Below are 23893 nucleotides of genomic sequence, written 5' to 3'. Positions count from 1 at the left end.
TGAGCACTGTCCCTCAGCTCTTCAACTCAAGGCTAGTGCGCTAGCCTTGATATATATATATATATATATATATATATATATATATATATATATATACACATATACATCATTGGATTTTCTATTGTCTGAAAAATTCTGAAATCACTTTGAGACAAAGCGTTTTGGTGAGTTTTGTTTGTTGTTGTTGTTAGCCATGGGACCTGGACTCTGGGCCTAGGCACTGTCCCTCAGCTCTTCAGCTCAAGGAGAGTACTTTACCACTTGAGTCACAGTGCCACTTCTGGATTTTTCTGCTTATGTGGTGCTGAGGAATCAAACCCATGCATGCAAGGCAAGCACTCTACCATGGAACCACCTTCCCAGCCCCTAGATAAGAAATTTGAGTGAACACACACACACACACACACACACACACACACACACACACACACAGAAGATAATATAGATAAAGTGCTTAGTACAGATGGCACATAACCAAAGAATCATATTTAGGGGCAATTACTTTTCACAATCCTGCCTTGACATCATAGATGTTGCCATTGGTTCTTCCATTCACAATAAGAGGAATAAAACTGAGAGTGAGAGCATTCACTGCATGTGCTAGCAAAAGCTGGCTGTGGACAAAGGGAAGACAGCCAGAGAAGGGCCTGGTGGAGTGGAAGAGGTGTTCAGACAAGGCGGTAAACATCAAAAGTCTACAACTCAGAGCTTGTCATGAGAGGGTAATAAATGAAGCTAAGAGTGTTTGACAGAAATTACAAAGCACCTTGAATCTCCATGTTTATATTTTCATCCTGAGGACCACTGGTTTTTCAAATGTGTTCAAGAAAAATGAAATTAATATTTCCATGGAACATCTATGCACACTACCCACATAATCATGTTTACTCAATGGTCCAAATGCTCTTTTTTGCTGTTGTTTGTTTGTTTTGCCTGGCCTGCAGCTGGAGGCCAGGGCTTGGGTACAGTCCCTGAGCTTTTTTGCTCAAGGCTGTGTTCTACCACTTGAGCCACAGATCCAATTCAGGCTTTATGGTGTTTAATTCAAGATAAGAGTCTGAGGGATTTTCTTGTCCTGGCTGGTTTTAAACCATGATTCTCAGATCTTAGCCTCCTGAATAGCTAGGATTACTAGCCACTCAGGGCCACCATGAGTCACCGGTGCCCAGCTCAAATGTTCTTTTAAAGAGCAAATGTGATCATCGCAGACCCCAGAATGTGCTCTTCAAAGCTATCTCATTAAACTGTAGTCAAATGCTCTCTGCAGGCTATGAGTGATGTGGGCCTTCATCTCACAGTGCTTCTCCATGTCCCTCCCCACCATAATGACTTTATAATGGGTCTTCCTTTTTTCTTCTTCCCACTTGCGTAGTTAGCTCCTGCTCTTCCAGCTCTCTGTCCAGCCATTATTTCCAGGGAGCCTTTCCTGGCTTGGTTATCCATACTCTATGGATGTCTGCAGTGTAGCATTTAATCACAAGTTGAGTCACATTAGTAGTGCTGTGTGTGGTTGCTTGAAGCTTTCCCCTACTATAGTTTAAACTTTGAGAATAAGAAGTGTAGGCCCATCTGTCTTGTTCATGACATTCTCCCACCACCTCCCTCAGTGCCACCACTAAATAAGTCCCACAACGATCTGTTGAAAATGTATTCATAAACACAACAGGAAGATGAATGGGGAGGAAGCTATTGTAATTGAAACAAGGATGGTGCCTTTGGTTGAAGGAGAATTGTGGGACCTGGGATACTTACCCCTAGGCCTACCTCCTGCCCTTTCCAAAGGTTCTTCAGACACAGGGTAGGGATTGTCTAAAAAGCAGTGCTTTTCTCACAGTCATTTCTCCCCTCCCCCCCACAGTGGTGGTTACTCTAATAAAAGACTTTATTATTTGCTGTAGGGATGGAGATGACTTATTCTCTGGGCCTGATGAAACTCTCAGTTAATGGTCAATAGAATGGGTAAACCATCAAAGTAGCCTTGTATAGACAGGAAACATATTTCATTCATTTATTTCAACATCTCATCTCTCTTGAGTGAATAAGGACTTTAAAAGACATCTATAAGGTGGCTGAATTGTATTCATTTGTGCAAGACTGGATGTAGAGTAGATACTTCTTTGGAAAGTCATCTTGGCCTTGACCCAGACCAGTGGAGAAATTGCTGCCGTTCGGTGTAGATCCCTGCAGAGAGCATAGGCCCATCTTGGGCTTGGGATCGTCCGACACAGGGCAAATTGTGTGACTCTAGCACTTATTCAGCGTGGTCAGCTATAATGGAGTCAAGGGATGCCTTTATCTGTTAAATAGGGCGTATCGAAGTGAAAATTACCTTTTGATTGAGTAGCGTTGCTGAAGAAAATCAATAGGAATGGCCTGAGATTTATTGGCACTGGCTCAATTTTAAGTGTTGTAGATTTTCAAATTACTGGAACACTGGGTTTCAGGATTCAACCTTTTCAAGGCTGGTTGAAAATAAACAACAGAGTGCGTTAAAGAAGCAGTGTGTCTATGCAATCCTAGCTTAAAGAGAAAATATGTGCTGACCAAAATTAAGTCCTTTCTCAACCCCCAAATATGCTTTTCCAAATTCCGAGAGCCTGTGTTTGACATGTTTGAAAGATATCACAGCTGAAGTTGGCTTTGTTCAGAATGTAGGAGACAGTTTTTGTCTAGACTTTCAGAAAAGATATAGAATGACATTTTCAGAACAAATCAAAATATATTTTTAAATTCCTTTTTTCCCTTCAGGAAGAGGATTTGACATGCTTCTATAATTTGAATTTGGTTGATCTATAAATGGCCTCAATAGTTTAATATGAAGGGGAGAATAAAAATGAACCATTGAGAAAAGGTACTAAAAAATCTGTTCATTCACTTTCTTCTTTTTATAATTTTTGGCAGGATTTGAACTCAGCATTTCATTATTGTTAGGCACATACTGTACTGCTTGAACCACAATTTCAGTTCTTTTTTTTTGCTATGATTACTTTTTAATAAAGGATTTTACCTTTTGCCTGGGCCAGTCTGAACTGTTATTCTTCCATTTATGCGTTCTGCTGTAGCTGAGATCGCAGACCTGCTCCACCATGCCCAAATCTCACAAACTTTTTTGCCTGGGCTGCCTGGAACTGTAGTCCTCCTGATATCCACAGAGCTGGGATGATAGGTGAGAGCCACTAACACCTAGATATATGTTGATTTATTTTCTTTAATTACATTATCAATAACAACTCAGTAATTAATTGAGTGGCTTCTAGGCATGTGCTGTGGTCTTAAGGTACACTGTCTGACACCATGAGGCAGATATTATTACCATACCAATTGCTGATATGAAGCAGAGAGAGTTAAGCTGACTCACCCAGAGCCACACAGTCAGGGAGCAAGGAAAAACCATGGGTGACTGGTTCTCTAAACCTATCCTCTTCACCACTGTGTTTATTTATCTCTTTTCCCCATAGGGCCAGCATTGTGCAGAAACGCATTATTTATTTTCAAGATGAGGGCTCTCTGACCAAGAAGCTTTGCGAACAAGGTAAGACTGTGCAGTGGGTCGAGAAGGGCAGATAAATGGAAGGAGGCTCCTTCAGTTTGAGCATCACTGCAGGAATTTGGGCATTCGGGCTTCTAAGTTCCCCTGGGTGCTGCCTCCTCATGTAATTCCGATTTTTAATCTGGCTGTGTGCTGTGGATAATTGGATCCGCCTTAAGCTCTAATTACTCGGCTTGATTCCCTGGGTAGGAGATAATGTACCTTATATTGGTATCAGCTTCTTATTTTTGTGAAACAGTGATTATTCTGAAGAGGTTCCTTGGAATAAGTCACAGGACTTAATTAAGGAATGCACAATTGTGTATCTTTTAAAAGTCTATAATGCTTCTCTGGAAAAATCATTCCCAGGAACTTGTGTGACATCTTGACAATATGGGGGATTTTTTCTTTCTCAAGGAAGACCTGCAGGGGCTGGGGACCTGCCCTTATGATTTTACCACTTTCAGGACCCTGGCTCTTAGGTATGCAAGACCATCAAACCTCCTTTCCTGGGAAAGGCATTCTAGCAAAGTTCATGGAGGCTTAGCAGTCTGGGGAAGTTAGAGCAGGGTCTTGGGTTCAAATCAAGCCTGGGTTTGAGTCTGCTGTTGCCCCTCCTACCCATGGAGAGTATGTTTATGTAAATATACGTAGTATATTTACATAGTAAATGCTATGGACATTAAGAGGTAGCTATTTCTATCTATATCAAAAGCTGTTTGTTAATCTACTGTTTTAATATCTGTGTAGAAGTCATCAGATAATGAGAATTAAAAAATGCTGTATAATTATACAGCTTAATCATCTCACTTCTGTTCATTATTGCAGAATTTTTATTTGTATCAAGCACAATTAGACTTTTGAGAAAAAATAAGCCTTTTCAATTCTAGAAAATTATAAAGTATTAAAAAGTTTGTTAAAGATCTTCTGGGAAAATAATAAAAATGAATGTTTTTGAGTGTTTACTGCATGTCATTTGCCTTGATCATGTAATCTTCACAACTCTATACGGTAAAGATTATTATGTACTTCTTACTATACATGAAGTGCCTGAGACATAGTTGAAATAGGTCTCTTAGCATTATATAGCCTGTACTAAAGGGCAGGATTTGGCCCTGAGAGCCAGTGCCCTGAACCACTGTCTTCTGTCAAAGTGGCCAGCTCCCATTTTAGTAACTTGCGTCACTGCTTTTGGCTGAGCAATTGCATTGTCTCCAGAGCTGGAGAAAAACTAAGACCTATATGGAAGTTGTGGAGATAGTGTTGGATGTCCTGTTAAGACCAGAGCAGTAGGCTGGCTTCCCAGTGGATACCACCATGAGATGCTTTAGAAACTTTACTTTCCTGTATTTGACTCACCAAAGGATCACTCAGTCTTTCTCAACTTTTGTGGTCCTTAGTTCCTAAATGACAATCCTATTCCTAGTCTACCTCCATGAAATGCCATGCAGTTACTATGGACTAGAGTGGCGGCTTTCTGAATCAGGCATGCCCAGGCCACCTCTTGGTCTTCCCCTTTATGTAGCTAACCATTGCCATTGTGGTGTGGTTCTGTTAGTCTGTCAGCTTTATTTCCAGGATCTGAAGATTCTTAGGAGACACATCACTGACATCCCCAGGTGTGACCAGGATCATTAACTATAAAGTTAACATGTTAATGTTAATACTTTTTAAAGTCTTGGTTCTGGTGCTGTGTGAAGGAAGCCTTGTGCTAAGAGGCATGTGTTAAAGTTTGGGATGGTGATAGTGTTAAGGTTCAGTGGATTGTGTACCAGCAAAGATGGCATCTCCAATCTCTAGTTGCTTGTCCTACAAGAGATCCTATCCAAGCAATTAATATCCCATCAATATGCAAAGACCACTTACCAATGCCAACTTGATGGACAGGAAAATAAAGGCCCTGCAGGTCCTGGGCTGTAGGTTTATCAATTGATCCCTGGAGACAAAAGATTCATGAGAAATCAATTAACTAAGCAGATCATCTTGAGAAACTCTTTGTTGAGTCAAATCAAACCTATCAACGATGGTATAGTGAAATTTGGAGCTATTTTTTCCCAGTTGAAGTCATCAATCCATAAGAGAAGAATTGAGAGATGAAAAGATAAAAAGAAGTAGCAATCATTTTTTAAGGCCACAAAAACATTAAATTACTTACAGTTAAGAACAGACAAACAAGGCTGGGCACTGGTGGCTCACACCAGTAATCTTAGCTACTCAGGAGGTTAAGAGCTGATGAGTGCAGTTCAAAGCCAGGAAAGTTTATGAGACTCTGATCTCCAGTTAACTGCCAGAAAACTGGAAGTGGTGCTGTGGCTCAGAGTGGTAGAATGCCAGCTTTAAATGAAAAAATCCAGGACAGCACTCACACCTGGTCAAGACTCATGACCAACAACAACAACAAAAAAAGACAAACATAATCTATTCAAAAAGGTACCTGTAATAGTCATATGTACCTCCATAGTCTGATCCATGTCACAATCCTGTGACACAGAGGAAGAACAAAAAAGAGAAAAGCAAGGAAGACAGAATGTGAACTGAAAAAGAGTTGAGTGGAATAAGAAGAGGAAGAAGACCAAGGAAACCAGAGGAGAATTGACAAGAGGAGCCAACAGATTCAGAATAGAAATGGAGCTCAAGTCTATAATTTTAGCTACTAAGCAGCAGCGATCAGAGAATGGAGATTCAAGGTCAGCCCAGCAGCTGTGACAAAAAAAAGTTCACAAAACTAAACTCCATCTCCACCAATGGCTGGGTGCATAGGTGTGTACCTATCATCAGAGTGATGTGGGGAAATACAAGTAGGATTACAGTCCAGTCTAGTCCAGGCATAAAGTGAGATCGTATCTCAAAACAACAGCCAAACAGGGATTATACCATGGGGGGAACTTTACAACTTTGGCAGGGGGGCAGGGGAGAGCGCGGGGGCGGGGGTGGGAGATGAGAAGGGGAAACAAAGAAGGAGGCAACACTACTTGATAAGAAATGTACTTATTATCTTGCCCATGTAACTGTAACCCCTCTGTACAGTATTCTGTACAGTATTTTCACACAGACACACACAAAAACAGCCAATGCAAGAAAAGAGCTTGCAATGTGGTTCAAGTAGTAGAGCATCTGCCTTACAAGTGTGAGGCCCTGAGATCACATAAAGAACTCCTACCCCCAAAAAAGAAAGAACAAAAGAAAGAATGAAAGAAAGAAAAGGAAGGAAGGGAGAGAGGGAGGGAGGGGCACAAAGGGAATCTGCAGCCATTATTTAAGTCAGTAGTTAATCGAATTTGACAGCCTAAGTCATAGAAAGTGAGCCATAGAGAGTTAACACTTGTCACCACTGCCCTATGTAAGACTTGCTCATTGTCAACAGGCTTTCCCTCAGTGGGAAGTGGTTTTTATTTTCAAAACTACAGATTTATTTTTTAGAAGCTACTTTCCCTGACAATGCTAGAAGGTTTATTATATGTGCATTTCTTAAATCCTTAGACATACCTTTAACTTTACCACCTAAATTTGAAAGCCCGTTGGCTAAGGTATAGCTATCCATTGACCTATTTTTTTTGGTCTTCCAGATTACTGCGGCCTCATTTAACAGAGTCTGGTAGTTAGAGTTGAACCCCCAATTATATCTCTTAGTGCTGAATTCCTTTTGCACAACTAATTTATCTTTTTTGCATTATAAGCTTATACTGGAAATACAAAAGGTCAAAAATCTTCTAGACTTGCTGGTTTATGCTGCCTTTCATGAAATTATTCAATAAGGCTTGTTCTGTAATGGTCAAAGCGGTTCACACAGGAATGAGATCCTGGACCCCTGCATGCATGGAAATGGAGAGCCTGTCCCTAGGCACAGAGGATGCTGTGGCCTCTCACAAGTGTACAAAAAGCAGTCATTTATATTTTGGGAGGGTGCCAAGGCTCTTTAGAAATCCCAGAGTTGTCAGACACCAGTGGCCTGTGCCTTTAATCCTAGCTAAACAGGAGGTTGAGATCTGAGAATCATGGTTCAAAGTCAACCCGAGCAGAAAAGTTCATGAAACTCTTTATCTTCAATTAACCAGGCAAAGCCAGAAGGGGAGGTATGGCTTAAATGGTAGAGTACCAGCCTTGAAGAAAAAAAAACTAAGGTAGAGTACCTTAGCCCTGAGTTCAAGCCCCAGTACTGGAACAAAATAAATAAAAATTATTTTTCTTAAATCCCAGAGCTATGCCAAGAGTTATTTTTTTAAATGCATCATTGTTTGGAGAAAGCCAAACAGAAATATCTTTAAAAGCAAAAAGTTAAATTATTTACAATAAAGAACAGAGAAACATAAATGGTTTATTCTTATTTATGCAAAACTCTCCCAAGAGTAGGTTCTTTGTGTAATAATGCATTGCAGAGGTGAAAGGCACGGGCCCTAGACTAAAAAGACCTGGGCTACAATTCTCCCTGCACTGTTCACTAAGCCCATGACCTTGAGCAAGTCACCTAATCTGTCTCAGTTTACCAGTCTATAAAATAAGGATAACCAAAATACTTGCTAGAATGATTAGGATAAATGATACCATATACAAAAAAAGGCTCAGTACACACAAGGATTCAGTGCATTGTAGTTGTTACTATTACAGTGTTCCATCCTTCTGTGCATCCTAGAAACCAGAACTCATGTCTACCTATTAGTGATTTCAAGCCAATGAACCCAGTGAATTTGATAAGACTTGCAAAATGTTCTTTCTGACGTGCAAAATGATTTTTTACACTCTTTGCTGCTGCTCTTTGTGCAATATTTAAGAATACATGTACAACTTAACAAAGAAAGAGAAGATTTGTGTTAATACTGCTGGAGACTAAAAGAAGCAATTGAAGCAAGTTGCATCCATAGTCTTTGTTTTCATCTTGCAGGAAGCAGAACAGATGAAAGCGGTAGCAAGGCCCAGTTAGGGATGTGGATTTGACGATTGGAAATACTGAATTTATTCATGCAATCTCTCTTTCCCCACTTATCAGCTATTCACAGCTAAAGATGGGGGCAGAGGGGGAATCTTAAGTTTTTCCTGGCTGCTTGTATACTCAGAAGTAAAACTGAACTTATGAACACATCTCTACCCCTCTCAGTAAAATCTCTGAAAGTATGGCAAGAAGTGATGTGACTGTATAAGCATCTACGTTAAAAAAAGAAAAAAATTCAGCACTCAGTTATCTCTCTCTAGTTGCTTTCACTGTCTCCTTCAAAGCTCCCTCTCTAGTCTGGTCTATTGGCCTAGAAACTGTTTCTTGGAGAAAACACATGCTTGAATTCCCTTGAAAATCTGGTAGAGAAATCCTGTTGTGTGATGGATAGGGAAGGAGAATAGAAATCACAGAGAATTACTGAGGAAAATTTACCCCTGATTTCCTAAGATTCTGCCCTACCGGTCCATAGAGCCTTTAATAAAAATTTTGATTTTTTTTTCATTTGCAAGATATAGTTTCCATACTTAGAGTTCCAAGCATTAGTAATTCTGAGCCTTGCTAATCAATGAAAACTACATACTACCTTTATTTCTAGAGTTGAGAATAAGGCAAACCAATATGGCGCTGCCTTCCTTAACAAGAGTCCTATTTCCTTGCTAACTTACTGACTTCTTGTTTCAGATCCCACATTTGATGGGGTGACTGACAAACCAATCTTAGACTGCTGTGCCTGTGGAACTGCCAAGTACAGACTCACGTTTTATGGGAACTGGTCCGAGAAGACTCATCCAAAGGATTACCCTCGTGAGTAGAGTAGCCACTTTCTGGGTTAGGGAAAAGCATACGGCTCAAGTTCTGACCATGGGATACACAAGCTGCAATGTGTCAGTTCTGCTCACTATTAGCCATTGATTCAGGAATCTCACATTCCAAGCAAGCAAATTAATGGAGGCAGGCAGACATAATAGTGGCATGCTTTTAGCTTCTTTGCATAGCACTGTTCTGATGTTTTCTTAGTTTAAGAAAAAAAAATTCCTGAAGTCACGCTGCTTATCTCTAGGAGGAACATTTGGTAATATTAGCCCTAAAACAGCTCTCTCGTGTTATAAAACATGACTTTTGTGCTGGAAGTAATTGGCCAAGAGACTTAGTCTTGTCTCTATTGATCATAGATAATTACTCAGCATCCAACCCCCTCCTGGCCCCTTCCCGCTGTCCACTGCCCACCACTGCTGCTGCCCAGCAGACATTGGTAATCAATCAGTCCACCTTTTCCATACAGTGGCAGATAATTGCTTTGCAAGCCCTTCATGATACTGGCTGTAGGTAGCCAATGCTAATCTATTGAAGTTGTCAGAAGGCTTCCAAGTGCTATATGGGTTAGGTCCTGAAAGAGGAACTGCCCCCAGTGATCGCCCCAACAAATGCCTGACATGTGCCAGGTCCTGTGCGAAGCTCTAGAGATTTAAACAGTGAACAACAATAACAAAGATGGAGTTCAGGTCCTTGTGTAACTTGGGGATTAGCGGAACACCAACACTAATGAGTCATATACACACACCAATGAAAATACAGCTATGAAGTTACAAAGCATTTTTTCTATGCTATATTAACTTAATCCTCAAAGTAACCTATGCTAGAGAAGCTATAATTTGCTAAGAATCAAATAGACCCCTCTTCCGTTGAAGAAGGGGGTTTCCATCTCCTTGACCTGCTTTTATTTGGAGTTGCTTTTAACTCTGGACTGACCATTCTCTGGCTGTGGGTGGCGGGAAGTCTGTGTGTGCCTCTGAGCATATCATGATGTTCACCATTTCTTTCTGTGTCTTTCATTCTGGGAGTTACCACAGCTGAGAAAGAACCATAGGAATGAGAGGAACAGATGTGGGATGGAGTCCAGGCCCCAAAGGAAAGGAGAAAAAGAGCACATGGTTAGGGCTTGAGAGAACCCAGGCCACACCAGAACCTCTCTAGTCTACAGACAGCCCACCCTGGAGGGGACACCAACATTTCTTGGCAGATCAAGAGCCCTATTGTTTCCATTTACCCACATAAAATCAAGGGCTGGGATCTCAGAAACCTCTTGCTAGTTCATTCCTCTGACTTTGGATTTCAGCCTGATCTGCCTCAGCTGCTGTGGGAGACCTTTGTGAACACACTTGGACTCACTGCCTGGGGAGACAGGAAAAAAAAAAACACTTGGAACAAAAATGCTGGAAAAAAAATCTGTAGCTCTCCCATCTACTAGCCCACAGAACATAAAATGTTAGAAGCTATTACTCATCTTTTGCAATCCTCGGCAGCTTTTACCCTTTTTCTACCCTGCCACTGTCATTTCCTGTAATTGGGGTATGGAGAAGGGTACAAAACCATTGTTTCTGGGCCTCTGAGGCAAATCAAGTGCAAAGCTATAAAGAATTCCTGTGGAGTTGTTGGGAGTTTAATAAGTATAGCAGACATGTGTTCCAGATTTTCTAGGATTGTTTCATTGTTAGATATTGTTTCATTGTCAGATCATGCCTTAATTTTTGGTTGGAAAAATGGGATCTCTATGTACAGAACAACATTTATCACATCATACTGTAATTACGTTTTCAGAAGTCTTTGTTTGCTACCAGACAGAGAAATCCTCCAAGACAAAAAGCCATGACATTTCCATCTTTGATTCTCAGTGCCTGAAAGGGACTGGTACCTTCTCAAGTACTGGGTACTGAGCTCTGAGTGGTGCTTACTATGACAAGGGAAGGTGTGTAGCTTACACTCGGTAGCAAATACTGAACAAGGCCTTGCTTGTAGCCTGGAGCTACTTGGAGGGAACAGGGTGAGTTTAACACTCAAGGGACTACAGCCACTTGGAAAGGCAAAAGGAATTGTAGTTGGGACCTGCCTGAAATTTGGTGTCCTCAGCAGGTTCTGCCAACCCTACGTAATTTCCTCTTGGTGAATTTCCTCTTGGGACTGCCAAGATGAATCTGCTTTGATAACCCTTGTGGAGCTCAGAAAAGCCTCCTGACCACAGTGCACATTCATTTGAAGTCCCCCTGTCCTTTATTGATTACTATCCAAAGTATCACTTTCCTTGCAAGGACATTCAGATGCTGGCTCTCAAGACTTTAAGTCTCAAGATCACTTTCACATGCTTAAAATTCATTATGAACATCAATGCACCATAGTGTACATGTATATGGGCTATATCTATTAATATTTACCACATCAAAAGCAAAAGCTGAGAATGTTTTAAATATTTATCTGGCTTGAACTCAGGGTTTTGCACTTGCTCAGCTTGCTTGCTCCTTGCTGGCTCTCCACCACTTGAGCTACACTCTCATTCTAACATATTGCTGGTTAATTAGAGATAGTAACTCAGACTTCGCTCTCTGCACTGGTTTTGAACCACTGTCCTCAGAATACCATGTTTTATGAAAATCACTATGTTGTCTGAAACAAAAGATATGTAGTGAAGAGTGGCATTTTTTTTTGCCAATCCCTTTCTTGTCTGGCTTAATAGAAGACACATGGATTCTTGCTCACCTTTGTTTCTCCGTTCAGCCTGTTGTGGTATATTTTAATTGAAGTGTCTGTCTGCCAGGGGTATGTAACTGGAAAGGGGGAAATATTTTGAGAATTTTCTCCAGATATTGACAGATAATTTTCCCAAACCATATAAACTGTACAAGTAGTAGCCTATAATGTTAATATGAACTTTTATCAATGGACATGTACTCTGTTACACTAAAATGTACTCCTTACCTTCCACTTTGGGTGGGTGGACCTTTTTATAAATGCATGAATGTATAACACCATACACTAGTTATTTGAAAAATGTTGATTTACTGAGCCAGGCAGATCATCCGAATACTGAGACACTTTATTAAACCTATTAAAATCCCATCCATTGATATGATTACAAAGCCCATCAGAAAAGTGTTGGACAACCGGAAAGCTATTAAGTTTATTGCAGTGGATACAGGTCTTCTAAGCTTCTGATTTTTTGCTTGCAAGCTTGAATTTGATCATTGGCAATAAATACTGTCAGTTTTCTGACAGTACTGTTTTCCTTCAAGTGACAGGCTCACTTCATTTTTGAGAAAATGTCTGCCAAATTCCCAAGTCTAAATAACCATAATTTGCCTGTCATTGGTTCTTTCAAGTAAATATGATGTTTTATGACTATAAAAAAGTGTCTAGTCCTAGCTTGCCCCACGCAGAATCACATAAGTGTTTTCTTTTCAGAGCAGAGTACTTCAGTATATAACTGAAGTGCATTTGTTATTTCATGATTAGTTACTCAGAATAATCAGATATATATACTCAAAGGAAGTGACTTAATAAAATTAATCATTTGCTTATTACATCGAGGACATTTGTACGTGAAACTGACTTTTTGTGGTCTTCTGTGTGCATATGGTCATGAAAAATGCATTTACTATGAATATAGTTCAGGGTCCCTCCCTTGACCTGTGTTCAATGCCAGCATTAATGTCACACTGTGAAAAACAAATGATGTCTTAAGATTATTCAAAAAAAATGTTTTCACCTCTCGGCCACTCAGAAAGCCTTGCAGGGTTCCCAGGAATCTAGATCACACTTGGGAGAACCTCAAGGACGAGCTAGAGAGCAGCCTAAGGCTCACAGCTTTCAGTCCCCTTTGAGTAATTTTCCTTTAAGAATTCACACTGAGCACTACCTGGAGAATTTAGCGAGCACTTGTGTGTTTAGCCATCAGAGTGAGACGCATCTATGGTTGGCTTCTCAATAGTACATAATGGCTTGTTCCAAATGATATTTCTGGGTTTCCCTTCATTGGGACACTGTACACCTCTGGGAGGCAGGAGAATGGCCTAGGTAGCTTCTGGTATTCCTCCTCTGATATATATATATATATAAATCTCCACTGACCATCTACAAATAATGAAATACTTTCAAAACACCCCTAATCAAGTAGCTCTAGAAATCCCTTTTAAATATGACCCATATATGTTTTGCTTCCCAATTTTATGAATGAGGGGGGAAAAAAACCCGAAGGACAAAGAAATTGTGGGTCAGATCGCATAGCCTGCAAGTATCCAGATGAAAAAAACAAAGCTTAGATCCTGATTCCCTTTTGCCTTCCTTTGGAGGTTGTCACAAAGCAGTCAGTCTTTAAATAAACATCTCTGCACCAAACATCTTCTAATGAGGCCCTGCTGTACTAACTCAGCTAGTACTATCTCTGTGCCATCTGATCTGTCATGCAACAATGTATGATCTGCAGATCATCTCTGCAGTTACCCTAGCTGAGATTCCAGAAAGAGAAGTTGTGGGTTCACTGTGTCCGATCAGACCTACTGAATTCTGAAGCAGTAGAAACTACCAGCACCATGATGTCCATTACCATCACTGCCAGTCTGAAGCTCCCAGTGGCGGGAATCTTGAGAGCAGCTGCTTCTCATGAACAGGCTAACCAGGCATATAAGGATGTCCTGAGGGCTGGAGACAGGCCCAGTCTTTGCCACAGGATTGGGAGCTTCCTACCAGATACTAGGTCTCTTTAATCTCCAGGTCTCAATACAGCTTTTGGGTTTTTGACAAAATGCTTCCTGCCTGCTTCCTGCAGGCCCCCTCTCATCTCCCTGGATCGTGGGAGCCACTGAATTTCCTCCACTGCAACAAAGCATCTCTTTCAATACTATTTAACAAATTTAACAAATACTCTTTAAAATATTGATGGGTGATGTTTTCCCCAGAAACATTGTTTTCATTTGACAACACATTATCTAAACTGTTAATTTGGCCATTGAGAAATACATGATACCCAATCAGAGTTAATTTTACAATAAAATTCTACCTTCTCTATTGGCTTACTTCTGAAAAGAAAATATGTCTAACTCCACAAAAAGTACCTCTTTAACACTTGAAAACTATTTTAATTTTTACATATATTTTCTATAGTTCCTATATTACATCCAAATAGATTATGTATTATTTGATGTGATTGGTTTTTTTCATACTTATAATTAATGTCATTAGCTTACTCAAACAACTGATACAACTATTCTTTTACTATTTAGGTAATGTCAGATCTTTTGGTACATTAGAGAGTACTGTGATTATTTTTTAAGCACTGTGATTATTTAAAGTCTTCATACTTCCCCCTTTCTTGAAATAATTTCCCAAGAGTAAGATGAGACTCCAAGGTTATAGATTTTTTTGGACTCCTGAGATCACTTGCAGATTCTTCTCTAAAAGCATTTGTATTGAATCACCACATTACCAATAATAAATATTTCTCCCAGCTTCCCCAGTACTCAATTTCAGCTTTTTGTTCCAATTTGGCCAATTTAATGGCTATACACAATATTATGTTAAATTGTCATTGGCTTAATTACACACTTGGGTCTGTTTTAAATGTTTATTGTCTTTTGCCTTTCAAGTCTCTAGGGTATTGGCACAGTTGAGGTCTGATTTTACTTACTATCTTTCCAGAGCTTTCTTTGCACATTGTCTAGCACATTGAAAGTTTTGAATAAATTGAATGATGAATAGATACAAGAAGCAGTTACAAAGTGAGTGAAGAATAGAGTAGAAGGAGATAGGTAATGAAAAGATACTGAAGTGGTAGGTCAAGGAGGGATGGGATGGTAGGTAGCTTGCATGGAGATCAGTCCTGTGAAGAAATGGATTAGGAAGACAGTGAGTAGTGATTTAGCTGGAGCTGGAGTGGCTTGAACCATGGAGGTGGAAGTAGTGGTTAGGATAAGGGGGCATGGAGAGATGTGGCCTGTATTTTAACAGCAGGATTTGTCATTGTTTGGATGCAAGAGATAGAGACAGACAGAGAAAACATTAAAGCTGAACAGCCAGGTGTTTGACTTGGAAATGGAGGTGTTCTTTCTTTTAAAAATATTCCTCAGTATTATTGTCTTTCTATTTGTACAAATGATTTTAAAATTGTGTCATCAAACTCTGCAGAAGATCCTGTCAGAATTTTAAGTGGGACTGAATTAAATCCAGAAATACCCTTGGAATAGTTATCTCTGTAATAGCTAGCTTGCTTTAAATAAAACCAACCATTGGGGGTAGGGGGGCGATTAGTACAGTGACTTAAACAAGGAAAATGTGGGTTGTAGGCTTCCTCTCCAAATCTGACTTCAGAAATAAAACCAAATACTCTGCTAGTTGGGGATCTCCAGAAAAAGAGCCAATAAGAGGAGAGAGACAAGACAGGTAGATAGATACATAGATTTATTATGAATAGTTGGCTCATACAAGTATAAATCTAAGAAGTCCCACACTCTGCCATCTCCAAGCTAGAGACCCAGCAAAGCCAGTGATGTAGTTGTAGTTTGGGGCCAAAAACCCGAGAACAAGGGAAGCTAATGACATTAATCCTAGTCCAACAGAAGAAGACAAATTTCTCAGATCAAGCACACAGGCATAATGCAAAGATGAATCTTTTGTTCCTCTGTGTTTTTGTTCTTTTTGGGCCTTCAGTAATCTACTTTATCAAATTTGCTGTTCAAACAGTAACCTAATTCAGAAAACAGCAAAAACATCCTCACAGATACAACCAGAAATAATGATTAATCTAAGTGCCTCGTGGCATAATCACAACAGCAGGGCCACTGATTCCTTCTGCCATGGAGAAATCCCTTCCAAAGCTGAGTGATTATGTTCTTCTAGCTGGGCAACCATTTACTCTTTTGTGACAGAAGTGGAGAAGGAAAGCCAACAGTTAAACATGGAAGATTGAAAACAAGCACAGTAATTGCTGCTCTTTTCCAAAATCTCACAAAGATAACATTAGATAACCAATGAAAATGTAAACCTAGACAAAAGGAAAGAAGACCACACCAAATAAGGAAAGTCGCCAATACTGGGGCTGATGGAGGACCAGCTGGCCACTGTCTTGGTAGAGTGAGGAAACACTGTCTTGGTCAGGTGGGGAAAGTTGAGCCTTAAGGTCCCACCGGGAAATGTGTGAAAACTGATCCAAGTTACTTCACAGGACACAGGAAAAGCCTTGGAAGTTAAAGGAAGACCCAGTGCTCCAGGTAATAAAGGAAAAAGAAGTTCTAGAATAATGGGAATAGGGAAATCTAGTATTTAGAAAAAGAAGTAGCAGTCTGTGACCTGAGGAGAGAGGGAATCCAACCTCTGCACTGTACTATAGAACAATGTCCAAGTCCACATCTGTAACTGAATTCTCAGGGGAGAGCTATTTGTTCACCCCAGACTCCTGACTGTCTTCAAGACGCACTCCGGTTCTCTTCATGTGCTGGGTAGGAAATGTTGTTCTCCAAGGACACTGTCTTTAAAGAGGATTGTACTTAAGTCCTTTGACCGTGAACCTTGTGACACCCATCCCCTGTGACCATTGACATCCAAGCCCAAAGCACCACTCCACACTTACAGTGCAAGAGATATTTCCTCTAGCACCTCTAAGTATTTGCCTGTGCGTTGGAGGAAGATTTTCATTGTAACCCCCAGATCCACTCTCTGCTTTTTTCTCCAGTCTGCTTTGGGAAAGTAACCTCTAGCAACCTCCTTGCCTGGCTCCCTCCTCTAGCCTCCCACTGGATTCAGTGAGGATGGACAGAGTTCTGCCAAGAGCCACAGCTCCTGTCCAGCCAGTCTTTCTTCCAGCTACTGATCTCCTTTTTTTTTTCTCCAGAAACCACACTGCCCGCTAGAAGATATTGCATGTGCTTTCCCACTTGGGAGCTTCACCTTTCCTACTGCTTTCCTTTAACCCTTGCTACACCCTTATAAGTTGTCCCTTCAAGCCCTCTGCTTTTATGCCTTTTGACTGTGCCATCTGTTTCCTGTGGGACTCTGATGCTCCCTCCTCCTCAGAAACTGATGCTTAGACTCGGTACATATATTACTTTATTAAGACATATTAATGGCACTGGTGGCTCACACCTGTGATTCTACTCAGGAGGCTGAGATCTGAGGATCATGGTTCAAAGGCAGTCTGGACTGGAAAGTCCATGAAACTCTTACCTCAGATTAACCAGCAAAAAGCTGGAAAAATGGAGCTGTGGCTCAAGTGCTATTATACTAGCACTATTAAAAAGCTCAGGGCTTGTGTTCAAACCCCAGGACTGGCACAAAAATAAAATAAAATAAAATTAAAGTAAAATAAAATGAAGTACAAATACTATCAATTCAGTTATCACCGGGACTTTAGCTTTGCTCTAGGATTTTGCTTAGGAGTATATGTGCCCCTCACTGCCACTTTCTCTGAGTCACAGCTTCTCCCCACTTCTTCCATGCTTCCATTTTGCCCCTCACTATTTTCCCAAGACCAAGAGAGATACATGAGGCTGTCTTTTTCTCCAAGTCTGGGCTAACTTCGGATGCCAACTCGACCATGCATTGTCAGCTCTTCTAATTCCTTCTCCTTGTTCCTACCCTGCACTCTCATCTCACCTAACACATTCAAAGGAGCAACATTGTGAGCGGATGCTTCCATACTTTCTTGTTAGGTAGGTGGTTTCTAGATTTTTCAGCTGAAAGGAGACTCTTCAATAATGTAGAATATGTTTGCATGGATCATATTTCCTACAATTTCTGTAAAAACCAAGAATTTAATAAATTTAATTTTTCCTCAGTGATTTTTTTCTCCTCCCATGAAAGCTTTGGCATTTCTTTCCTGTGTACCCTTCATGAAGTTAATTCCTAGCATTCTTTATATCTGTTTTTTATTATTATGGCTGAGATTTTTCAGTTTGCATTAGGTTTCCTCCAAGTTTTAATAAGTATACATAAAAATTGAACCTAATTCATTTTTATCTTACTCAAGATTCTATAGATTCTATAAGAAATGGATTGTAATTTTCTTACAAAAAGAAGAATGCTTTTTTCTTTTCTTCATTACTATTCAATTTCTATTGTTTCTTTCTCATTCTTTGGCAAGAATCTTCTATAATACATTCATTCATAGATAAGTAGGTAGATAAATAGATAGATACATAGATACATAGATGGAGCCCAATAGTGGCTTATACCTGTAATCCTAGCTACTCAGGAGGCTAAGATCTGAGGATTATGGTTCAAAGCCAGTATAGGCAAAAAGTTTATGAAATCTTAACTCTAATCAATTGCCAAAAAGCTGGACATAGATCTGTGGTTCCCTAAATGCTTAGGGAGAGTACACAACCCTCAGTTCAAGCCCAAGGACCCTCCACTCTTCTCCCACCCCCAAATCATCCCCTTTATCCAGATCCCTTTATCCAGATTTTCATAGTTCTTAGCATTTAACAGTGGAGTGCAAGAAGATCATTCTCCCTTAACTTCCCTGCGGTGGCTTGACTTGATCTAATAAGCTTTGTTAGGTAATTCAATAATGCCATTGTTACCCTTTTCTAATTTCCATACATCTGCTTTAATAGACACTATTCTCCTCCTCCTATTCTTTTTGGATTTGCCTTTCATTCTTCTGGAAAATGTTTGCTTTGCATGCTGATTTTTCTGCTTTTGTATTTTTGTTTTTATTAATAATGAATGTGAAATTTTTAGGTGAACCTTGAGGCCTATTCTGGAGATTTGAATATGCACTTTTCGTATTATTCCTGTAATAGAAAGCATTTGTGCAGGGGCTGGGAAGGTGGCTCGCATGCACGAGGCCCTGGGTTCAATTCCTCAGCACCACATAAGCAGAAAAAATTGGAAGTGGCACTGTGGCTTAAGTGGTAGAGTGCTAGCCTTGAGCTGAAGAGCTGAGGGACAGCACCCAACCCCAGAGTTCAAGCCCCACAATGGACAAAAAAAAAAAGAAAGCATTTGTGCACTTTCTCTTCTTGATATACTTATTCATTAGCAGAGCATTTAAAAATTTCTAATAGAATTTTTAAATATAAATTTTATTGTAAAGATACTGTACAGAGGGGTTAAAGTTACATGAGCAAGGTAATGAGTCCATTTCCTATCGAGCCTTGTTTCCCCTCCTTTGGTTTTCTCCTACCATCCCTTTCCTCCCTACCTCTCAAATTCCTCCTTATCCTCTCATACACATCCCTGCAAAGTTGTAAAGTTCATTTTCAACATAGTGTCTTGTCCATCTCATTGTTACAATGGGTCATCCTGTATCCTTATTTCAGCATTTTGTTATTTCCCTTCCCCTCCCCAAATTAGAAAAACGTCTGTACAAGGTGCAGGGCACAAGAATCAAATACAGTAACAACAGGGGTTATACTATGGGGGAAGAACATACAAAGAAACAAAATCACATAGTGTAAGTGCATTAAAAAGAACAACAAGAAAGATAGAATCTCATGTCCCTATCTTGGGCTTCATTTAGCTTAGCAACATCTTATATGGTTATATGTACATAGCTTTTGACCTCTTGTGCTTGTCCTATATACTAGTTATTGTAAATAAAGGAAACCATGGGACTAAGTTTCTCTGGGCCTGGCTGGCTTTATTTAATATATTTTTTCCAAGTCTTTTCATTTCCTAACAAATGGGGCAATGTCATTCTTTCTGATGGAGGCGTAGACTTCCATTGTGTATGTGTGTATACACACACATATATATATATATATATACATGTGTATATATGTGTACATATATATGTATACAATGTGTATATATGTACATATATGTGTATTGTGTGTATACATATATGTATATATATATACACCACATTTTCTTGATCCATTCATTTACTGAGGGGCATCTGGGCTGGTTCCATATCTTAACTATGGTAAATAATACCTCGATAAACATAGTTGTATTGGTAGCCTTAGTATGGCCTTGTTTGTGATCATTTGGGTAAATGCTCAAAAGTGGGATTGCTGGGTCATAGGGGAGTTTCTGTGGAGTCTTTTGAGGAACCTCCATACTGCTTTCCAAAGTGGTTGAACAAGGTTACACTCCTACCAACAATGCAGTAGGGTTCCCTTCTGGCCACATCCCCTCCAGCATCTGTTGTTATTAATTTCTTAATTATAACCATTCTAACTGGGGTGAGGTGGAATCTCAATGTTGTTTTGAGTTGCATTTCTTTTATGGCTAGAGGTTGAGCATTTCTTCATGTGTCTATTGGCCATCTTATTTCCTCTTCAGAGAAGTCTCTTTAAATCTTTAGCCCACTTATTAATTGGGCAGTTGTTTCTTTGAGGATTTGTTGTTGGGGGATTTATTTTTTTGTGTTCTAAGTATATTTTAGATATGAGACCCTTGTCAGTTGTATAGCTAGTGAAGATCTTCTCCCAATCTGTGGGTTGTCTATTGATCTTGCTAGCTATGTCCATTGCCATGCAGAAGCTCTGCAGTTTCATGCAATCCCATTTGTCCAACCTTTCTTTGATTTGTTGTGTTTCTGGGTCTCTATTAAGAAAATTTTGGCCTATGCCAAGGAGCCCTAGAGTTTCTTCTATTCCTTCCTGTAATGTTTTCAGGGTGAGACATAAAATTTTTTAATTTATATTTTTGCTCTTAATTTTATTTGTTTTGGTGAGAAAGTATGTTACATATTATTTCTACTTTGTTGTATTAACTAAGGGTCTTTTACAATAACTCAATATATTTTCTTTTTTGTTGTTGTTGGTGGTTGTGGGGCTTGCACTCAGGGCCTGGGAGCTATCCCTGAGTCTCTTTGTGCTCAAAGCTAGTGTTCTACCACTTAAGCCATGGTGCCACTTCTGGTTTTTGAGTAGTTAATCAGAGATAAGAATCTCACAAGGATTTTCCTGCCCATTCTGACTTCAAACTGTGATCCTCAAATCTCAGCCTCCTGAGTAGCTAGGATTATAAGCATAAACCACCAGCGCTCAGTTTCAGTATATTTTCTTCAGTATATTTTCTTTTTCCTTATTTCATCTCAGATACCAACAGATATGCTACTTGCTTCACAATGCATCAGCTTTATTGGTCCACAAAAGGCCTCTCTCGCTTTATTAGTTTTTATTTCATTCCACTTACCTCCAGGGTTACTGAGATTACTGTCATACCATAATTTTATGCCAACTTATTTCATATTTTCCTATTTATGTTTACTTTTGTGCACCTTCTTTTGTTTCCATTGCCTTAATTCCATTTTCTTCATAGATTTAAAAGTTATCCAATGCATTTTTGTTTGTTCTTACATAAGACACATACTCCTGTTTATTTTTATCTTCTAACCTCATAAGAATGATAATGTCACTGTCTTTCTCCAAATATACTGAATGCTTGCCCTTCCTTCCTTGTTTTTCTTGCTTGTTTTCTTTGCTTCCTTCCTTCCCGCCTTTGTCCGCCCCCCCCTTCTTCTTGTGCTATTACTAGGCACTGCCTCTGAACTTTTATGCTTAAGGCTGGCACTCTACCACTTGAGCCTCAGCTGTACTTCTGGCTTTTTGGTGGTTAATTGGAGCTAAGAGTTTCATGAACGTTTCTGCTCAGGTTGGCTTTAAAACCACAATCCTCAGATCTCACCCTCCTGGAGTAGCTAGAATTACAGGTATGAGCCAAGGGCACCCAGCCCCTAGTGCTTTTTCGTGCTCTCAGATTCCTTTAGTCTCTACCATCTGTCTATATAAATGCATATCTTATACCCATTTCTTTCTAGAATTTTATTTTCTGATTATTATGGATAATTTCTTTTCCTTTTCTTTGTTCTTTGCTTTGTTATACAACCATAAGCTTTGCTAAAGTTCTGAGCACCAATGTTCTGCAGCTTGTCTCTGATTAGAGATTTTATAAGAGTATTTTTTATAATAGGTCTTTGCAAGGCAAACACCTAAGTCTTTATATGCCTGAGAGTGTTTTTATTTTTTTATGTTCTCACATTTCAATGACATATGGCTGACTATAAGATCTAGATTCAAAACCATTTTCTTTTCAACTATAAAACATTGTATTCTTATGTATAGCTGTTTAGACATCCAACATTAATCTAATTTTTGTTTCTTGCTAAAGAGATTGATACTTCTCTATGCTTCCCAAGTTTTCTTCCTTCTTACTGGATGTTGATTTTAAAAAAATACTTTTCTACTCTACAAGTCCTTTCAACAAGAGACCTTTCCTCTTTAATTCTACGAGAAGTATGTTTTTTGTCAAATATTCCTTCTCTTCTTTTTTCTTTCTGAGCCTTTAGCCGCTCAGATGTCACATCTTTCATCTTGAGTCCATCTGAGTTCTCTCCCTGCATGTCTTTCTCCTGCCATCTGGCAGGGTCCTTAATTTGTCCCCAGCTCTTCCTCATCTGAATAGTGGTGACCATCTTGCTTCTGCAACTACTGTGCTATATATTTCAGCCATTGTGAGGGATTTATTGTAATCATTAATTTTGAAATAACTTCCAATTTATGTAAAAGACACAGGAATCCTACCCAGGACTTATTATCCAAACTGTAATTGTTAACAAATGAAATAAAATGTTAACACACACACACACACACTATGAAATGTAGGTTAACAGCTCTTTTTCTTATTTTTTCCTTGTTATTACTAATATCTTTCCTGAGTGTTTAAAAGTATGTATTGCACTTTTGCTGAAGTTTATCTGTGGTAATATATCTTTTTCATATTTTTAAAATTTTATTTTATTGTAAAAATGCTGTACGAGGGGTTACAGTTACGTGAGTAAGGTAATGGTACATTTCTTGTCGAACATTGTTATGTGGTAGTATATCTTGTGTCCAGTTTGCCTCCTATTTACTGGTTGTACTTCTTGGTAACTAGTTGTTGTGACAAGTGTTCTTACCTTTCTCTGGTGACATACTGCTGTGCCTTGCAGGGCATAATGGGGAAGGGCTAAGTCCTAGGTGGTTTCTCTTCTAGGATGCTTAGGAAAATGGGGAAATGAGGCAAAGGGAAGAGAGGCCCATGGTATTGCTGCTATCAAAACTTTCATTTACTTCTGTTCTACTGGGAAACTTCTCCAGTTATGGATTCAACCCAAAGCTTTGATAATAACACAGAAGTGATCTCCTTAGGTTCTCATTCCCAGCCTTACATGTCTGGAAGGGGAAGGAATAGAGAGATGTGTGTCCAGTGATGGCTGGACTCCCTCATCTCCTCTCCCGAGAAAGGCATGGCTCTGCCCTGATATTACTCTGGTTGTAGATGTCTGCAGGACAGGTAGTGACCCTCCTCAGCCAAGCCAAAGAAGAGAAATAGAAGAACTATAAAAGTCCTCAAAAATCCATCCTCCCATCCCTGGACCAAAAGAAAGGGGATTCCCATCTCTATCCATCCATCTTTCCCCTGAATCAGGTCACCTCTACCCTGTCCCCAACATCTGGTTCAGGATGGCCTTTTATCACTCCTTTCCTATAGTTTCTTTTTTTGGTCCTCTTCCACTTGTGAAATTTCCTAGGGCTGAACTTAGAGGATGGAGAGAGAGAGACACATGCTGACAAACCATCTCCTAAGGAACTAGCCATCAAATGTCAGGGAGTGGGGCTGGGAAGGTGGCTCAGTGGTAGAGCGCTTGCCTTGCAAGCCAGAGGCCCTGGGTTTGATTC

At 39.7% G+C, this 23893-nt stretch overlaps 1 protein-coding gene across 1 annotated transcript in view; it reads left to right on the top strand.

The window, feature by feature from the left end:
* Spon1 (spondin 1, extracellular matrix protein) overlaps positions 1-23893 on the top strand; it is a 261972-nt gene that overhangs the window by 107902 nt on the left and 130177 nt on the right. The window contains exons 4-5 of the mRNA XM_013034153.1: positions 3459-3532; positions 9141-9263. Coding sequence (XP_012889607.1) covers positions 3459-3532; positions 9141-9263 — 197 coding nt within the window. The remainder of the gene's footprint in view (positions 1-3458; positions 3533-9140; positions 9264-23893) is intronic.

The sequence above is a fragment of the Dipodomys ordii genome, unplaced genomic scaffold (assembly GCF_000151885.1).
Source record: "Dipodomys ordii isolate 6190 unplaced genomic scaffold, Dord_2.0 Scaffold183, whole genome shotgun sequence".
In the NCBI taxonomy this organism is placed as follows: Eukaryota; Metazoa; Chordata; class Mammalia; order Rodentia; family Heteromyidae; genus Dipodomys; species Dipodomys ordii.
The sequence above is the reverse complement of the archived record's forward strand: the minus strand, read 5'-3'. Positions and strand labels throughout refer to the sequence as shown.